The 20,106-nt window shown below is 40.6% G+C and overlaps 2 protein-coding genes across 3 annotated transcripts in view; one reads left to right on the plus strand and one right to left on the minus strand.

Annotated features, from left to right (window-relative positions):
- HSPBAP1 (HSPB1 associated protein 1) overlaps positions 1-8,120 on the minus strand; it is a 50,071-nt gene extending 41,951 nt beyond the window's left edge. The window contains exon 1 of one of the 2 annotated variants that reach the window (XM_024769294.1): positions 7,918-8,120. In XM_024769294.1, the coding sequence (XP_024625062.1) occupies positions 7,918-7,975 (58 nt within the window). In that variant the 5' untranslated portion in view covers positions 7,976-8,120. Of the gene's footprint in view, positions 1-2,407; positions 2,443-7,917 lie in introns of those variants that run through there. The other variant, XM_024769295.1, reaches the window with a different exon arrangement.
- A 1,087-nt stretch (positions 8,121-9,207) lies between these two features.
- The window catches only part of SLC49A4 (solute carrier family 49 member 4), a 56,939-nt gene continuing 46,040 nt past the window's right edge, over positions 9,208-20,106 (plus strand). The window contains exons 1-2 of the mRNA XM_024769340.1: positions 9,208-9,866; positions 18,621-18,714. Coding sequence (XP_024625108.1) covers positions 9,518-9,866; positions 18,621-18,714 — 443 coding nt within the window. The 5' untranslated portion in view covers positions 9,208-9,517. The remainder of the gene's footprint in view (positions 9,867-18,620; positions 18,715-20,106) is intronic.

Below are 20,106 nucleotides of genomic sequence, written 5' to 3' on the forward strand. Positions count from 1 at the left end.
CAAAGGTTATTTAATAGGAGACCCTAAAAACTAAAGTTTGCTGAGAAAGTACCAGGCCCAGTGATTGGAATATATTAAATGCTCAAACATTTGCTAAATGAATGAAAAGTGCTATAAAGTATGCAGAGTAGATCAGTACGATGCTCACCATAACAGGAAATTAGCATATTTGAAGAATTTCAGGTCTATCAGTGAAATAAAACAATCAGCTGGTTGTGAGATAAAAGTAATCTGGGTTCTGATCGTTTAATCAACAATGAACTGGGCTATTAACAAATTTAAGTGTTACAATTTTCTTTAAAGAAGAATACACTCTACATTGTATTAATTAAATAGCCTAAGGATGCACCCAGTCATTCCATGCCAGGGATATTTGCAAAGAGCTATAAACATTCTGAAGCAACCTCAAAAGCCTTTAAAGAATAAATGTATTTAGGTCTAAACTTGCAGCAAGTAGCAATTTCTAACAGAAACTGCTGGAAAAAATGATTAGTGATCTAGGTGTCGCACAATAGTCTCTTCTCCCTCTAAATGTAGCATGTTATTCAGATGATTGATTACAGCTTTGGTAACAATTCTTTGGAGATGGTGAAACACCATCAAAAAGCAATTTACTTTTTTCTCAGTTAATTTTTTCTTTAATTAGTGCAAAGGACAAGATAATTTGAAACCTAATTTCTCTGAATTTGCTACCAATCTGGCTTCAGTCAATTAACATCTGGCTTGGATTTGTATCTGAGATTTAGAACTTAAGACAAGAAATACCAAGTTTCCAGAATACGCTCCTAATATTGATAGAATACAACAAAGACAAAGATCCTGAAATTGAAATTAACTCGCTTCTCATGTCAGGTATAATTTTAATAACTATTAAATTTAATAGTTTTATATTTTATTAAAAAATTTTCAGAAGGTGACATCAGAGTAAGCCTCAAGTTACAATGCAGAGACTCACCACAGTGATACAGTATGAACAAAAAATTGGGTCCTAGCATTGGGAGCTAATTTATTTCTAAATATATACAGGTAAGCCTATGATGGCCTTCATCAATCTGATGACTACTGTATATACACACAAGGGTCATCTACCATCTAGAATGGTAGATATCAGCGTAAAAAATAATGAACATTTAGACCAGGTCAGAAAAACGCTGATGGAATTATGCAAGTACTACTTAACAAAATGACTGTGTTCAGACTGAAGACCAAATGGTAAAACTTACACCAAAGATGATTTTAATTTTATAGTCACTATTTTAAAATGTCAATATGAACTAAGAAAATTCTGCTGCTGATGAACTGTCATAAACCCTTTGAATTTCAAGACCTAGAAGGTGGTGCTGATGAAGAAACCACAAAGTGTTGAGGCTGTGTTGACATGGACCTTGCCAATACCAATGCTCGGTGTGGTAGTGAACACCCAACCAGGTTCAGGCTGGGGACCAGAGACAGTTACATTCTGGACATTTACCATCCTCTTCTTCCCATCTTCTTACACTTGTAACTCTTGCCCAGTTAACCCAGAAAATTGTCTTCTCCTCCTCACTTTAATCCATTTATGAACCAGAAAATGACTCACAGCGCTTGTAAGTTCCTAAACCTAAAGCAAGAAAAGTAAATCTATATTTTAAGTGAAGTTAATACTCGAAAGATTGGTGCCTCAAAGACTGGAGCTCTTTAAAATGCTTTGAAGTACCTTCAAAATTTCTACCAAAATGTTTCCATTTCTTCAGCCTCCACTAAGTAAATTTTCCGTAATTCAGAATAAGCTGGTTATTTCATCTCTTTTCATCAAAAATATTCAACAGAAGAGTCTTGAAGAGGTATGTGGACGCTGACATTCATAGTAGCACTATTCATTATAGCTAAAAGGTGGAAGCAACCCAAACATCCATTGACAGATGAAGGGATAAACACAATGTTTATACAGGCAGTGGAATATTATTCAGCCTTTAAATGGATGGAAATACTGTCACATGCTACAACATGGATGAAACTTGAGAACATTTTGCTACGTGTAAAAAGCCAGCTGCAGAAAGACAAATATGGTATTATTCTACTTACATGAGATACTAAAATAGTCAAATTCAAACAGAAAGTAGAATGGCAATTACCTTGAGCTGAGGAGAGAGAGAAAAGGGGAGTTATTTCCTAGGTACAGAGTTTCAGATGTGCAAGACAAAAAGGATCTGGAGATCTGTTTCACATTAATATGAATACATTTACTACTGAACAGTACTCTTAAAAATGGTTAGATGATAAATTTTATGGCTTTTTTTGGTCACAATTTAAAAAATACTGAACAGTTCTGTTCAGTAATTACTGAAAAATTTTCAAAAATTATTTATTAAAAAATTTATTTTATTTTTGACTTAAAAATTTATTTATTTTAAAAAATTTTATTTACTTTTTGGCTGCATTGTGTCTTCATTGCTGCGTGCAGGCTTCCTCTAATTGCAGTGACTGGGAACTACTCTTCGTTGGGGTGCACGGGCTTCTCACTGTGGTGGCTTCTCTTGTTGCGGAGCACGGCTCTAGGGGTGTGGGCTTCAGTAGTTGTGGCACGTGGGCTCAGTAGTTCTGGCTTGCGGGCTCTAGGATGCAAGCTCGGTAGTTGCGGCACACGGGCTTAGTTGCTCCGCAGAATGTGGGATCTTCCTGGACCAGGGCTCGAACCCCTGTCCTCTGCATTGGCAGGTGGATTCTTAACCACTGCGCCACCAGGGAACCTCTATCTTGTAATAACTTTTAATGGAGTACAATCTGTTAAAATGCTGAATCATGTTGTACACCTGAAACTAATATAATATTATATATCAACTATACTTCAATTTAAAAAATTAATCAGAAAAAAATTTTAAACTATCAGAGCCCAATGGAAACAAATACAGTCTCAGTCTGAAAGACAGATTCAAAGTACTGATTTTTAATTTCACTGAAACGCTTCAACCGATGTATGATCCTAGAAGTAACATCTCACATTCAGAATTCGAGTTGATTCTTAACAGTAAGTAGTTTCATGTTTGTTTAAGTCCATTTTTTTAAGAGTAGTTTTGGGTTTAAAACAAAATTAGGGGGAAGTACAGAAAGTTCCCATATACCCACTCCCCTCATACATGCATGGCCTCCACATTATCAACATTACTCACCAGAATGGTACATTTTTCACCAAAGATGAACCTAAACTGGCACATCATAATCACCCAATGTCCACAGTGTATCTTAGGGTTTACTCTTGGTGTTGTGCAGTCTATGGATTTGAAAAGTACAATGACATATATCCACCACTACAATATGCTACGAAGTATTTTCACTGCCCCCCAAATCCTCTGTGCTCTGCTTACTCATGTTTGTTTTTAATAATTTCCAAGCTGTTACTTCAGACAAAAAAAATAACACATCCTTGTGGTACATACACATACAATGGAATTTTATTCAGCCATTAAAAAAAAAGAGAAATTTTGCTATTTGCAACAGCATGGATGGATCTATTGGGTATTATGCCAAGTCAGACAGAGAAAGATAAATACCATATGATTTTACTTAATGTGGAATCAAAACAAACAAACAAGCAGACAAAACAAAAACAGACTCATAGACACAGCACAAACAGGTGGTTTTGCCAGAGGGCAGGAAGATGTGAGTGGGGGGAAAAAGGTGAAGGAGAGATTAAGAGGTACAAACCTCCAGTTATGAAATAAATAAGCAATGACAACGATATAATATACAGCATAAGGAACATGGTCAATAATATTGCAATAACTTTGTATGGGGCAGATGGTTACTAGTCTTATTGTGGTGATCATTTCATAATGCACGCAAATGTCAAATCACTATGTAATATACGTGAAAATAATATACTGTATGTCAACGATACTTCAGTTAAAAAAAAAAAAAATCACATCCTTGGAAGCAAACCCGTTATTTTGATATCCATAGAGCTTAGCATAGGGCTTGGCATAAACTAACACCAAATAAATGTTTTCTGAATTCACAGCTCATTTTTAACAATGCATAAAACTTTACTAAGATAAACCATTTGTTTTCTCCACCTTTGTAAAATGAACTATTGAGCATGCTCACAGCAGTCTCAAAACAAAGGCATCAGTTCCACGATTTCATGCTCACCTCCACTGGTTCTCTCTCCAGCTCCCGATCACACTATTCACCACTAATTGACTCCTAATCACCCCTGTCCCAACAGCAACTTGACAAAGCTTCTTCACTCTCAAATCCCCAATACCTCTCTCCACTCCCTCACTCAGGGTGGTGCCTTACCCTGCTCTTCTGAGAAAAGTGAAACCCACGACTTCCTTCTTCACTTCAACGTTCTGGTTCACCCTGCTCCTCTCTGGTCTCCAAGGACATAATCTTCCTCCTTTCAGCTGGGTACCCTGCACATTCCACTCCAGTAGCACCAGTCTGTCTCCTCGCTTTTTTCCCCACCCTCTGCCCTCTATGTACCTTGGGCTTTTCTCCACTCACTTCCACTCCTGGCCTCTCCTTGCCAGAAACAACTTCTTCCATTCATTTCCATATTCAAACTACAGTTGTCCCTCAGCATCCGAGGGGGACCAGTTCCAGGACCCCTGAGAATACCAGAACTCTTGAGCGCTCAAGTCCTTTAGAGTGGGCCTGTGGGACCTGAGGCTGCATGCAGAGTGAGGACTGTACACCAAACCTTCAAATTACTCGCAGAAGCACAGACCAATACAATTTGTATTTGTTCTTTCTCCTCTCACACCCAAATCATGTAATGTGTGTAATATTTACAACCCATCTAACTGCCTCCTGCCGTGCGAATATGTATTATACTACAAGTCTTTTAATTTGTGTTCTTTTCCCCCAAAGTATATTTATAGGATATTTTAGAGCAAGAACTGTCTTTAACCTCACTGTACAAAAGAGTCTCCTGTTCATAGTGTACATTCAAATATTTTTTGATAATGGAGTGGTAATAAGTTTGCTCAAAAATTAACTTTTCTATGACCCCCACAATATTCGTTACTATACTAAACATAGTGAAACTTCCACATGCATTTATTTGATGTATGTATTTTTCTTACCCTTTATTCACATAAGCCTTATCTAATTTAAAGCAAAGTCTTCTCTTCCAGTAGGATTTTGCCCATTTAACTTACTTTGTAATGGTAATAAGCAGTCACCCCAAAGTGGTTTTTCTGGGGAGGATGACAGTTTAAAATAGGGTTGAAAGTTCCACAGATAGGATTTGGAGAATGCTTTAATACAAAAATTTGAAGTCACCTGCAAAAATGTGTACACATGCTATATTGTTCAGGGGAGCAAATCCATACTTTCATCAGTTCTCCTTAGGACTTCAAGATTAAGGATCAACAGTTTCCTCAAAAAGTTACATATGGAATTACCACATAGCCCAACAATTCCACTCTTAGATATATGCCCAAGAGAAGCTGAATACATATGTTCCTACAGAAACTTGTAAACAAATGTCCATAGCAGCATTCTTCATAGCAGCCCCAAAGTGGAAACCCAATGCCCACTGATGAATGGATACACAAAATATGGCATATCCATACTACAGAATATTATTCAGCCACAGAAAGTAGTGAAGTACTGGTACATGTTACAATATAGATGAACCTTGAAAACATTATGCTGTGTGAAAGAAGCCAGACACAAAAAGCCACATATTGTATGATTCCATTCACATGAAATGCCCAGAACAGGCAAATTCATAGAGACAGAGTAGATTAGTGATTGCCAGCGGATGGAGAGAGGATGACTGGGGAGTGACTGCTAATAGGAACCAGGTTTCTTTTTAGTGTGATGAAAACGTTCTGGAATTATAGTAGTGATGGCTGCACAACTTTGTGAACATACTAAAAAACATTTTACGAGGGTGAATTTATGGTATTTGAATAAAGAATAAAAACCTCCTCTTCCCCGGCTACATGCTTAACATCTTCTTTTGCATCATCCTCCCAAACCTAAACGTTATGTATTCACATTAAAACTCAACAGTGCTCCCAACCACCTCCTTCTTCTTCAGGTTCCTAATTTACATGTAGTTTTCTCAGGCTGAAAAATTTCAGAGATATTTCCAATTTCTTTTTGCTCAGTTTCAACATCAGTCAGTCACCAATGCCAGCACTTTTTATTAACAATAAAGATAGTTACCATTACTGAATATGTAATTCCTGCCAGACATTTATGCTAGATGATCTACAAGTATCTTTAATTTTCACAATAGTTATGCACTTTAGAGAGGAGGATGCCGTGGCTAAGGGGGTTTAAGTACCTTGTCCTTCAGTCTTTCTCCCTCCAAGCTATCCTCCACCCTTCAGCCGCAGTGATCTTCCTAAAACCAAATCTTATTGTGTTACTCCCCCATTACTCCCCCACCTAAAGCTCCTCAAAGGCTTCACACTGTCAGACTCCTTAACTTGGTATAAGGTGCCCTTCAGGATCCCTGTCTCTTACATTCCTTACACCAACTTCTTTCAGTTCCTGGACTATGCCATGCTCTTTCTCCTCCTGCCTCTGGACTTGGCACGGGGTTCTCTTATTCATTCACTCAACGAATATGTATTCAGTGCCCCCTAGGAGCCTGACATTGTACTTGCTGCTTGGGCAAATGCTGTGAATAACACAGATATATGTTCTGCCCTCAAGGTACTTAAGGTCTAAGGGAAGAAACGATAATAAACAAGTAATTACAGATTGTGATAAGTGAAATGAAGGAAGCAGGATGCCATATTATAAAACATCTAGGGTAAGGGTCAGGGGAAAACTACGATGACTGTTTTAGATAGGTTAATCTGGTAAGGTCTCAGGTGGTGACATACCTTAAAATCTGAAGACTAAGAAGTCAGTTATATGAAAAGCAGGTAAGAGCAGAGGAGGTGATGAGTGACAAGAGATGCTCCTGGAGACATCAGCAGAACCCAGACCAAGGATTTTTGTAGGCCGTGGTTAGGAGTTTGGATTTTAACCTAAGTTCTTGGTGCAATGGATTTCACTGAAGAATTTTGAGTAAGGGAGTGTCACTTTTTGCCACTGAATGGAGAAGGGATTGGAGGGGCACAAGAAAGGAAACGGGGACACATGGCCCGAAGATACAGTAGTGGTTTAGGTGAGAAATGTGGATGATGTGGACAAAGGTGTGATAGAGAAGGAGGAAAAAAGTAGACAGATTAGATGCAGAGTTGACCTGACGTGCAAAGTCATCAGCTGGAAGTGAGGAAGAGATGAAGAGAGGATATAAAGAGTTTGGGGAATTGTCATTGGGGAAAGAAAGTAAGGTTACTATAGAAACAGAGGATCAGAAGGATCTCAGGCCCATACTGAGTGAATACTCAAGAGGTTGACCATTTTCATTTTATAATGTCATCAATTTGCCCAGGACTCTTTCAGTGTGCACTAATAGTAAATTCGCGTTACCAGGCATTAGTCATTCTTTTTCCTTTCCAGGCCCCTCTACTCAACCGGGAAAAGGCATTGTTAGTCTCTGGATCCCATGGCAGTACCCACAACAGTGCCAGGCACGGAGCAATCATTCAATAAATGCTAACAGGGATCTCAGGCTCACCGGCCTTCAAACTTCATCCGTTCTCTAAAGCAGGATTCCACTGAAATCATACTCCTGTTCACAAAAGTCCCAGATAGCTCCACTTATCTCAAGGGTGGTTCAATCTACTGTAACAGTCACAACACCCTCATGTGTGAAACAGCACTGGCAGGATGGGGGGATACTGGACCTATACGATGATCAAAAATCTGGGTGCTACAATTTGAAAAAAGTCACGTTCAGTAGAAAGCAAATAGTTTTCCTCATAGCTTACTGCAGGGCCGAAGGGACAAACGGCCACATGAGAGGTGCCAAGAGTCAGCTGGCACAGCGTTGTACCCACGGTCTGAGCTCTGCCTAGCACCTACCTTCTTCCTCTCCAGATTCAGAGTCCTCATTAGTGAACGCCCCGGAGTCTGCTGCCATGGAGATCGCTACACGGGCTCCACCCAAACCCAAAAGTGAAGTGGAGCGGGAGCCGGGTCAGAGAGAGGCCAAAACCCGGGGTCTGAAGCCGCAGCAGAGGAAAGAGTCGCAGCGGCTGCTACCGGGCTCTTCCGGAAGCGGCACGCGCGTGAAAGTCATGTGACGGGCACTGGGCGGGGCCACGCGGTTTATTTTGATTCTTGAGTGGTGGAAATGTAAGCACGTGGTAGCGGTTGTGGTGCTTTTTACTTTCTCCAGACCGTAATCGTCTTCCGGTGTGGACGTTTCTTGGCTTCTTTTCTGGTTTTCCTCAAGTCCTTCCTTTTCGCCTTGGAGCTTTCTTCCTCCCAACAATATTGGAGTTTTAGGGAATGGTTTGCTTTTTGTGGGGCTCGGAGCAGTGGAAAGTGGCTCTGCGTTTGCTTACTCTGCAGTCGCTCTTAGCCTTGGATATCAGGAGAGCTCACGCTTCTCTTCCCCTTCTGTTCCCGACTCTTGCCCGTCTGGCAGCAAAATGATCCACCAGGCTTTCGTGGCTACCGGGCAATGTGAACCTCAGGCGCATGTTCTTTAATTGAGTTGCCTGTGACTCATTTCCCGACCAAAACAAGCCAAATCGCTTGACTTAGGCTTTCAAGGACACTAACCGACAGCTGTCAGGCTTTTGGATTTGTATATCAAAATAACCGGTTGCTTGGTCAAGAGATCGACAACCTCCACTCTTCTCGTTTACTCTTTGTGTAGTCAAAATGATAATAACTGGAGATGAATCTAGGTCATTTGGGGGCAAAAATCTTTCAGCTTTAATCAAAATATCTTTATTGCTCTTCTGTTAATAACAGGCAAAATAGTAGAAAGAGATCTATATCGTATATATACATGAATGAAATTGACTCGTTTTTAATTTCCTCATTGGGTATGTAAAGCACACAAAAAATGGCTGATTAAACAGGGCTGCACTTATTGTACATAAAAAACAAATGATTTTCATGCGGCAATCCTCTGGGTTCCCTACTACGCCTAAATCTTATCCTATCTCCCTTTCTAATTTATGAAGTTATAAACCCAACAGAAATGAGAATAAACCCAATATAGAAGCAAGCAATATATGGCTTAAGTGACTGGAGATCTCCGAGTTGTTTATTAGGCACAGGACGTAAACTTGTACACTTCCCCCAGCAATACCGGGTTCCTAGCCCAGCCTCTTGTACTACAGCCCCTCCGGGAGTTTCCTTTTCCTGGGGCTCAGCGGCGCTCCTCCCTGCCTTCCCAGTTCCTCCCGATCCCCGCTCTGGGACACCGGCTCCACTCCCTCTTTCGCCGAGGTTTTCTCTCCACCGCCCGGCGAGAGGCTAGCCCGGCTCCGCACCCCAGCCCCCTCCTCGCCCGTCGCACCTGCCCCGCCTCCCGGACCGGGGCCGGCTCGCGCGGCGCAGGCGCAGCAACGCGGCCGCGAGGCCGAGGGCGACCAAAGCAACCTCGGCCTCCACCTTCTCTGACAGTATCCGCGCTGGAAAGCGGCCCCGGGGGCCGCGCGTCGTAATGGGCTCGGGCTGGAGCAGCGAGGAGGAGCGGCAACCGCTGCTGGGACCCGGGCTCGGGCCTGCGCCGGGGGCTGCTTGGAGAAGCAGGGGGGAGGCGGAGGCGGCGGCGGCGCTGCCCGCGGCAGCCCCGAGTCCCGGGAGGGTGTACGGGCGCCGCTGGCTCGTGCTGCTGCTCTTTTCGCTGCTGGGGTTCGTGCAGGGCCTGGTCTGGAATACCTGGGGCCCCATCCAGAACTCGGCGCGCCAGGCCTACGGCTTCTCTAGCTGGGACATCGCGCTCCTCGTGCTCTGGGGGCCCATCGGCTTCATGCCCTGCTTCGCGTTCATGTGGCTCCTGGACAAGAGAGGTGAGGGGGTACCGGGAGCGCCGGCCGGCGATGTCACCCCTAGGGAGCCGCCTCCCTCGGCTTCGTTTTAGGGGTTGTGTGAGGTGACCGAATGTTGCTGGCATCCCATTCCTGACTAGGAACACTCTGTCCCCAAAGCGACAAATGAGGGAAGTCTTCTTTGTAGAGACAATGTTTTCATCAAGGCCAATTATGCAACAGCAGGGATTAAGCAAGCGCTAAATGTTCAAGTTTTTGCATATTTGGACATCAAAGCATCCCCGTGCACGTGCTGTGTGTGTTTTTTACACCTGACAAAAATGACTGATGCTTTGACTTCAAAGGAATTTGGGGATTTTGAGGGTGAAAGGTCAGAAAATAGACTGATGATGCTCAGATACAGGGAAGTAATGAGCTGGCTTTGCATAATAGATGACTCAAGCCCAGGAAGAGCTGTTGGGGAACTCGGATCTGACGCTTTGGTTTCTGGAAAATGGTTCTGGAAAATGGTGCACAGCAGCTTTAAAGTGTGTGTATGTGACTAGGTGCAAGTGTCAGTTGAGATTTTTAACTCTCAGATGAAGCTTGCAGATGAATGAAGACTCTCTTTTCATAGAGAATACTTTGGACAGACATCTCACGTTACCACTTGCCAGTATGATTCTGTGAGGAGAAAAAAAGGTCATAGGATTGAATGATTAGGCATTGAATTACACCACACAAGTATGGGTAAATGATTCATGATCAATGTGATGTAGCTGCTAAAAAGTGCAGGATAGTTTTAGGCACAGAAGTGTAGTATCTAAAACAAGAGAAATAGTTTGAAATGCTCTATTCTAGTGTTCAGTTCTGAGCATTAATTTTTAGAAGGCCATGGGCAAACTGGAGAGCTTTAAAAGTTGTGTGACAAGAATGTAAAGGATGTAAAAATCATAATGTGTCAGATGAAGGGAATTGGGTGTGCCAAGCTTCAAAAAGAAACTTGAGGCAGAATATAAATATGTGAAGACCAAGTAAATGAGGAATTAGGCTTAATGTGCATAGTTCTAGAAGGAAGAACTAAACTGAGTGAAGTTACAAAGGGCTGTAACTCAAAGGGATACAGGGAAGAACCTTCTAACAATGAAAGTGTCCAGCCCTGGAAGGTGTGGAACTTCCAGGTAGAGCAAGTACTTAGGCAGAGATATGTGCTGGATGCTGAGGAAGCGTTTCTTGTACTGAATGGAGGTTTTCTTTGTTTGGATTTGTTTGTTTTTAAACTAAATTTAGACTTTATTTGGATTTCACCAGTTTTTCCACTAGTGTCTTTTTCTTTTTTTTCTGTTCCAAGATTCAGTCGAGGGTCCCAAATTGCATTTAGTTGTTATTTCTTGTTAATCTCCTTCAATCTGTGACAGTTCCTCTGTCATTCCTTACAAGGTTGGATAACTTAAGGGGAAATGCTATTTTATTGTTTCTTTTTATTAACTTTTTATCAGGAGCATTTTTCAATATTATTCCCTAAATTTAGCCAGCCTTGTTTTTATGGTACAACAATGTTAATTTTGTCCTTTTTATTATAATTATATCTACTATCCATGGCCGGATAAATTAGGGACTACCTATTCTCTTTATAAAATAAGTTACTTTAGGAGTTCTTTCAGAGTTTCTACGACTATATGGTGAACTCTATTTTATGTTTTCTGTTGGTTAGAGCAACAAAAAATAAATTTAAAATTCTCTCACTTAGGAAGTGGTTTCCTTTTCAGTAGGGGAAAGCCAGTTTCCTTCCATATGTTGGCTGTCCTGCTGCCTATGTCCTATTTGCATACATAAAGGTAAGTTCCTGGTATCCCTGGGTACTAAAGTATCTTTCTCCCTAGAGGATAGGTCTGGTCTTCCTACTGCCATGGGTCCACCCAACTTAGTAGAAGACCAGGTATCTTTCTGAAATCGGTTTTGTACCCTCTCAGTCCTTTTCATTTTCCAGCAAGGAGATAAAAGGGGACTACCTAGTGAGATAATAGGAGACCAAAAGTGAGTGTGCCCTAGAAGCTTAGTGAAGAAAATTTCAACAAGGCGATAACACCTAAATTTGTGCCAAGCTCTAGGGAGATAGTCCTCATGGAGCCTACATTCTAGTGAGGAGATCCAGGCAAAAACAACAATAAAATTAAATATTTAGTGTGTCAGATGGTGATAAATGTTTTAGAGGAAAATGAAACAAGGCAAGAGAGAAAGGGGATGTGATTGGGTGATACTCTCTCTAGACTGTCAGGGAAGGACTTACTGATAATGTGTGTTTGAGCAGAGACCTGAGGGGAAAAGGAAACCTACCTTGTCAATTCTGGACAGGACTGTTTTGGACAAAGACAAAGGTCTTAAACTTGTTTGGCATATTCGAGAAAGAGCAATGAGGCTTCTGTGGCTGAGTTGAGTCATAAGGGAAACCACAGTAGAAGGTGAGGCCAGAGAGGTGGTGAGAGGCTGAAATCATGCAGGGCCTCCTAGGTCACTGTAAGGACGCTGGCCTGAAGGAGTGAGGAGGGCTCACTCCACTGGGAGGTTTGAGCAGAAGAGTAAAATGACGACTCTGCTATTGTCTTGAGAACAAGAGCCAGAGCAGGGAGACCGGTTGGGAGACTGTTGGAACAGCTCAGATGGGGCTGATGCTGACTTCCAACTAGGGTGATAGTAGTGAAGGATTTGAGTATTGTTGATGGATAGGCAGAGGTGGAGTGTGAGAAAAGGGGAAGATTTAAGATGTTTCTCAACTTTTTTAGCATTAGTAATTGGGAGAACCAAGCTGCAGTTTACTGAGATGTAGAAGATTGTGGAAGGAACATTTGGGGGTAGATGGCATGCAGATCAGGAATCTGAAATGCCTATTAGATATAGGACAAGCTAAACTGTCAGTTTATTCCCTGGGCAATAGATTTGGGATTTGTCAACCTATAATGGTATTTAGAGTCTTGGAGCTGAGTGAGATCACCTGTGGAGAGGGATCTTGCTTCAGAAGAGTGAGCCCAGGGGCATTGCAACATTCAGAGCTTGGGAAGATAAGGACGAACCAGCTAGTGAGGACTGAGAGTAGAGCCTTGGGTTTAGCCACATGGAAATCTTTGGTATCCTTTAAAAGAATAGTCTCACTGGAGTGGTGGGGGTGAGTTCACGAGTGTAGACATTATGTCAAACATGCTTTAAGGGGCAGCAGAGAAATGAGGGAGTAGCCAGGGGGAATGTGGCTACTGAGAAAGTATTTTTAAAGATAAAAGAGAAAGAAAAAAAAGAGAGAAAAAAAGATAAGAGGTACTAAAGCATATCTCTGGAATGCAGTATCCTAATGGATCCAGTAGAAAGGGAGAAATTGACAGTGCTGGAGGAAGGGGAAGAACTGCTGTAGCCATGCCCTTGACTAAGCAAAATGGGATGCAGTCCTCCAGAGTGCAAGTAGACAGGTTGGCCTTAGATAGAAGTGTCGACAGCTAATTCTTCAGTAGCAACAGAAGAAAAGGTAGAGTGTATAGATATGGATGCACATGGTGGGTAGTAGGAGCTCGTGGGAGTTACCTTTGTTTACAGTTCTCAGAAAATAGAAAGCAAAATTACCACCTGACAGTGAGGATAGGAGAACAATTTTTGGAAGATTGAGGAGACACGGTAAGTTGTAGTACTAGCTCCTAGGAAAGGAGAGAACACACGGACTAGAAAATTGTAGTGGGATTGTCGGGCAGCTCAGAGGGCCTGCTTTAAGTGAATGGGCATTAATTTCAAGTGAGACCAATCAGCACGGCCGTTTGTTTTCCTCCAGCCTGTTCTGTTGGGCAAGCACAGGCATGAGCAGAGTTGGCAGAGAGAGAGATCACCAGAGTTGAGGTTTGCCAGGTGTGTAGGACTAAGAGAGTGCAGGCCAGGAGTAGAGGATTATGTAGAGAGTGATATAACAATGGACCACGGAATCTAAACTGGGTAAAGAAGAAAAGGAAACACCTGAGGTAGATAAGAAAAAGTAGTAGGCTCCAAAATTGTCATTCCCAATCAACGAAGAATTTAGAGTACTAGAAGGAATGAGTGGGAAGGAGAGGAGGTCATGGTTGAAGAGTGGGACGCTTGAAATTGGGATTATGTCGTGGACGCAATTAGGGTAAAGATAAGGTCACAGTATAACAGAGAGTGGACAGCCGAGGTAGGGTAGAGGGCATGATTGTGGAATAACAAGTCAGGGGACTGAGAGGGCAGGATATTGAAAGGATCATATCTGGTATTGAAATCACCAGGTTCATGAAAGAAGTCGTGTCCTCAGGAGTAATAACGAGCCAAAACAGTTTCAAGCCATGAGGGCGAATGACGTGGAGGCAGGTATGTGGTGGTCTGCAGACAACTGCAGCAGGGAGTGGTGAGTATGACAGTCAGATAGAATTGGATCAAAGGCTGTTCTGGCCATGATGGATTAACAGGAACTGGATTTATCCTTCCATCTTAAACAACTAAAAACAGAAAAATCAAAGTATACGAAACAGTGGTTTTCAGACATTGGACAAAAGGTAGAGGTCAGTGATCCTTACGATTACTTCTCCCAGAGATCTGTAGTTCAAACAGAGCTCCACAGTTTTCCCAAGTCGAGGAGACAGTTGAGAAGTCTTAAGAGGCCACCATAGCTAGAATTCTTAGAGTAGAGTACCAGAGAGGAAAAGGGTTCACAGAGAGAGAGTTCTAGATCTGCAGGGAGTTCCTCTTGAGTCTTCAGCTGGGCACTGATTAGCAGTTACACATGAAGAAACTACTTAAGTCTGAGAAAAGGACTACGAAAAAGGAACGGGCAGAAAAATTCTCGCAGTTTACATAAGGCTGGGAATTGTTCACATTCCCAATAGCCAGAATGGGAAAACCTCATAATACATAGGAAGTTTGGTTGAATACTCAGAAGGGTGTTGCCTCGGCAGTAAAGACAAACAAGAGCTCTAAACTAAAGGCTTCTCTGGTTCCACCTAATAAAGCTTAAAAGTACTGCTTGAACAGATTAAAAATAACTGTATCCCAGAACATTGTTCAAAAATATTTAAAGGAGTTGAAAAAAAAAATCCATCACCCAACAAAATTCAGAATTCCTGACATCTAAATCAGAAATTACCAAACGTGCAAAGAAGGAGGAAAATACAACACATAAAGAGGAGAAAAAGCAATCAGTAGAACAGACCAAGAAATATTACAGATGATAGAATTAATAGAGACATCGAAGCAGCTGCTGCGAATAAATATACTACATATATTCAAGAAGACAGAACAAAGCATGTTAAGGAGAGACATGGAAGACAGAAAAAGTCCAACATTAAATTTCTGGAGATGAAAATGTAATCTGTGTCTGAGACCAAAAAAGTACACTGGACAGGATTTAAGAGCAGATTAGACATTGTAGAAGAAAAGATTAGCAAACTTGAAGATGTAGTAATAAATACTATCCAAAGTGGAACACAGGAAAAAAACCCAAAAAACCACAGGTATCAGGGAGCAGGACAGTTTTAAGTGACCTAATATACATATTAGAGTCCCAGATGAGAAGAGATTGGTAAAGGGAGAGGGCATGGATTGAGATAAAATGGGGAGGAAAAATTGAAGAAATAATGGCAGAAAAATTTCCACATTTGATGATATCCATAAACCCAGAAATCTAAGAAATTCAAGAATCCAGTTTGAGGAAACAGCATGAAGAAAAAAACCACGCCAAGCAAATCTCAGCGTGCCTAACACTACAGCAAGGCAGCTCGTAATCATAGCGCTTAAACCAGAGGAAATCAAAGCATAGAGAGAAGCCTGGGAGCTTTAGGGGGGAGGGAGTAACAATGATCTGGAAGGGGCTGGGGAAGCACTGTCCTCAGGGAAGAGGTTTCAGAGTAGTAAAAAGGTGAAGACGGTGAAGAGCTCGAAAACATAGGGATTCTACTGATCCGCTGATTCTGAGCGCTCCAGGAGTCACAGTGGAAAGATCTGGGGAGTTGAGGCGCTGGCAGAGATGAGGTCGGATTTGGGTATGCGTGAAGCCCTGTTGGGACGAGGATGACCTGTGAATCTTGGGTCTCTTGTGACCAGTGTGGACAGGAAAAGCAGGCATGATGTGGTTAGTCCTCCTGGTGTCCAAGGCAGATCGGGGTGGCGAGGCCAGGCTGTAGCTGTTGAGGGTAGGGACAGGTGGTCTTGCCAGGTGCAAGCAGAGCTTCACTCCAGCTGATTGAAGTGTGGGGCCTGGGAAGGGTGGTTTTAGCAGATCAAACTCATTTCCATACATCTACTACACATAGTTTGTGTGGTGGGGTGTTTTTTTACTTTGGGTTTTTTATTTTTTTGCCATCATGTTTTTAGGCACCGATTGTGGAGACTCTCTTCCTGTACCCAATAGGTTCCTGGCATAAGGAGTTATCTCATCCATTGGAACGGGGCTTCCTGCAGAGTCTGGATGCCATATTTGAGTAGAATTTATTTTTATTTTCAATCATGTTTGGTTTTCTGAAATTATTCCCGTACCTTTCATCAGATGGTTTTTGCACTCACATCCTAGTACTGTAATTACTTGGGATCTATTTATATGAAGGTCCTAGATGTCTCATAAGCATATTTTGCTGGGGTCCTCATACCTCTCCTTCCCAAAGTCAGTTGTTATCTTTTTGATTACATGGAACTGCAGAGCCCTGCCTTGTCAAGATCCAAATGAGATCAAGAAAGCATTCTATTCAAAACTGAGCAGCAGCTGAGGTGGATTAAGTAATACTTGGCAACAATTAAAAGTAAGCAAGCCACAAGTTGTACCTGCAAGGTTGCTTTATAATAATCAGCTTTTCACAACTTCTTTATTCTTAAAAGTTTATATTAGCTGTTATATTGTCATATGTTTGATAAAAGTCATAATTGAGTAAAAAAGTGTGCTAGCTTTCAGCAGTTGTAGTAGGAAACCTAGTTATTTGGACCGTAGGGCCATAAACAGGGTCCCATTGCCCACTTGGTGGCTGTTTACCTTAGTTACAAACCAAATATTAGAAAAAAATAAACATCATGTTGAATGTAAGCCTTATAGTCCCAAATCTATAAAATTTTATCTCATAGGGCACCCAGTATAACCTTATAAGAGCAACGTTTTGCAAGTTTAGGATATTTATGACCATGAATGTTCTTTTTATTAATTACACTCTATTTCCTGTGGCTATAATGTGGTTTTAAAATCTGTGTTCTGTTAGTAGACACAGTAAATGAGCAGTATGTATGCATTACTTGTTCCTGAGAAGCACAGTTTTCTACCGGATTACTTCTGCCAAATTATATTAATCATATTCAGATCATATAAAGCTCAGTTCATATCACAAATTACCCTCAATGTAGCGTGTGTGTGCCTGATCTGAATCTCAAGTTTATTTTTCTTGCTGTGTTTAATCTGCATAATTATAGTTTTGTTGACTTCCAATTTCCTTCAAGCAGAGAAGCCTTTTGAAAACCAAACATTTAACCGTCTCCCCTTGCCAAAAAAAGAAAGATCTGAAAAAAAAAAAAGAAAATTTGCATTAAATAGTTTAAGTCTGTTCACTGTGAAATGGTTTCAAGGAGGTGCTGAGTTTGGGAAAAATTGTAAGAAATGTTGCCACCTTTGCCACATACTCAGTGTAAGCCACCTCTGTGACTGCTACAAGCAGTAAGGCAGCGTTGATTTAGTAATAGAAAAATGCAGCATTCCAACAGTACGAAGATGTAGTCCTGTTATATTATTCTGCCATAGAGAGACTATTGTGTCTAGTTTTGGTTACCTTAGTTTTTTTCACATTCTATTTTAAAAATTTTATAACATCGTCATTGGAGTATAATTGCTTTACAATGGTGTGTTAGTTTCTGCTTTATAACAAAGTGAATCAGCTATACATATACATACATCCCCATATCCCTTCCCTCTTGCGTCTCCTTCCACCCTCCCTATCCCACCCGCTAGGTGGACACAAAGCACGAAGCTGATCTCCCTGTGCCATGTGGCTGCTTCCCACTAGCTATCTATTTTACATGTGGTTACCTTGTTTTTATATTTTATATTCTCTTTTGCCCTGTTATCCATGTAACCGACCGTTGGTGCATATTTTCAAAATAATTGATTGCATTTGGAATACAAAGGGAAAAGCTATCTGATCCGCATTATCTAAAACCCTAAACCATGCTTTTTTTTAACAGCATCATTCTATAAGTTGAAAGCCATCCAATGAATCAAGAAAAATTAAAAGACTATTATTGTATTAATAATCAGCGGGTTCTAATGGACCATCTCCTAAGACCCTGTAACAAACTTGTTCTCATTATAAGATAAAAGAAGTAATCGGCCACTTGTCATTTTTTGAGAAAATTTAAAGCATTCTATCATCTTAAAAAACTTTTCAGGGGCAGTTTAGAATTTTTTTATTAACAGCTTGCATTCGAAAATTAGAAATTTTATATTTGAGATATAAAACTAAAATACCTTGTCTTTTAAAATTATTTTCTATATTTTTTATTGTTATATCTGAACAAAGCATTCTAGCCATTCATTTTGAAAAACCGGAGCTAATAGAACTTTTTCCTCTATCCTCGATGTGATCATTCAAGTTTTCTATTAAAGTTAGAATCATTTCATTTTCAGCATGAGAGGTTTTTTCCCCCCATATTGGGAGTTATAGAGAAAAGCTGTATTAGAATATAATACCAGTATGACTGAGTAAAAAAATCTTTGTTCTTAACATTGACTTACTTGAAAAGAAAATAGAAAATAATCCAGATATTTTTGTTTCCTTTTAGGTCTTCGGATAACTGTGCTTCTGACATCTTTCCTTATGGTTTTGGGAACTGGTCTAAGATGCATACCTATATCAGACTTAGTGCTTAAAAGAAGGTAAATCATATAAGTAACTTAAAATTTTTTCTCCACATTTTTCTCTTTTGTTATGAGTATATTATATATGTTTAGTTATAAGCTGTTAGTAAACAGTTCCATATTTTAGATCAGTAGAGGGTCATATTTATAGTAGCATTTTTTTTCCTGACATGATTAATTCAGTGGGCATTTATTAGTTGTCATGTGGAAGACACTATACTAGTTGTTGTGTAAATAAATAGAGAACAAGTTAATCTTCACACTATCTGGGAGCTATAACCATGGGAAAATAATAGTATAACATAAGGAAGAATAATGTAGTTAATGCCATAGGAGATTTATAAAATTGCCCCAAGAGACTAAGGTAAGTTTTGGCTGAGGATCTCAAAAGGAAGGGCTCATGAAGAAGGTGATAATTAAAGTAAGCGTTGAAGGATAAGTAGAATTTTGATAACTATAGTTAGGGGAATGATATTCCAGGGTAGAGGAACAACAGAAACAAAGGCACAGAGGCAGGTAAGCACAGGCCTCTTCCAGGATGGGTAGGTAGCTTCATTTCTGTACAGCAGCATTTCTGTACCTGGGATCCATGGATTTATTCTCAGGGGCTGCAGGGTATATGAAGATTTAAAAAATTTTGTTTTCCTTTTGGTTATAATATTAAAAGATTTTTAAACCAATAATAATCTGTAATTAAGAGACATTTTTATTAAGCAGGATGTCAGTTTCCTAGTGTTTTATCTAACTGGGATCCTTGGATTTGACCTTAAGAGCCATTGAGAAAATTTTTCCCCTTAAAAAGGAGCATAAATTACTCACGTTTGGGAGACACTGGTGTACAGAATAAGACATAAGAATGGAATATATAGAGATGAGTTTAGAAAAGGGTATCTTGAATGTGAAGGATATTGATGCCATCCTGTAGAACTGTAGTTTCTCACTGGACAGTTGGGAGCCACTTAGGTTCTTAATCTTAGCAGCAATAAGATCAGATGTATATGAGGTAAACGATTGATTTGAAGTCTGTAGGATTGATTACAGAGGGTTGAGAGTGCCAGCAGGAGGCCTGAAAAGATGCAGTGAGAGCCCAGGCTGGAGTCATTGTTTTGTTTTATTTCTTTATTCATTTATTAGTTCATTTATTCGACAAAATTCACTGAGCTCCTCCTGTGTGCCAAGCTCTCTTCTGCACATGGGGAATATAGCAGAAAACACAATAGAAAAATCTGTACCTCGTGGAGTTTATATTCCAGTTGGGGAGACTGGCAATAAACTAGATAAATAAGTTAAATATATAGTATGTGCTATGGAAAGAAAAATAAAATAGGAAAGAAGGATTTGAAATGTCAGTGGAAGGATGGTGAAATTTCAGAAAGAATGGGCAAAAAAACTCTTACTGGGAAGATACGT

This window comes from Neophocaena asiaeorientalis, unplaced genomic scaffold, assembly GCF_003031525.2.
Source record: "Neophocaena asiaeorientalis asiaeorientalis breed wild unplaced genomic scaffold, Neophocaena_asiaeorientalis_V1.1 scaffold671, whole genome shotgun sequence".
Classification (NCBI taxonomy): domain Eukaryota; kingdom Metazoa; phylum Chordata; class Mammalia; order Artiodactyla; family Phocoenidae; genus Neophocaena; species Neophocaena asiaeorientalis.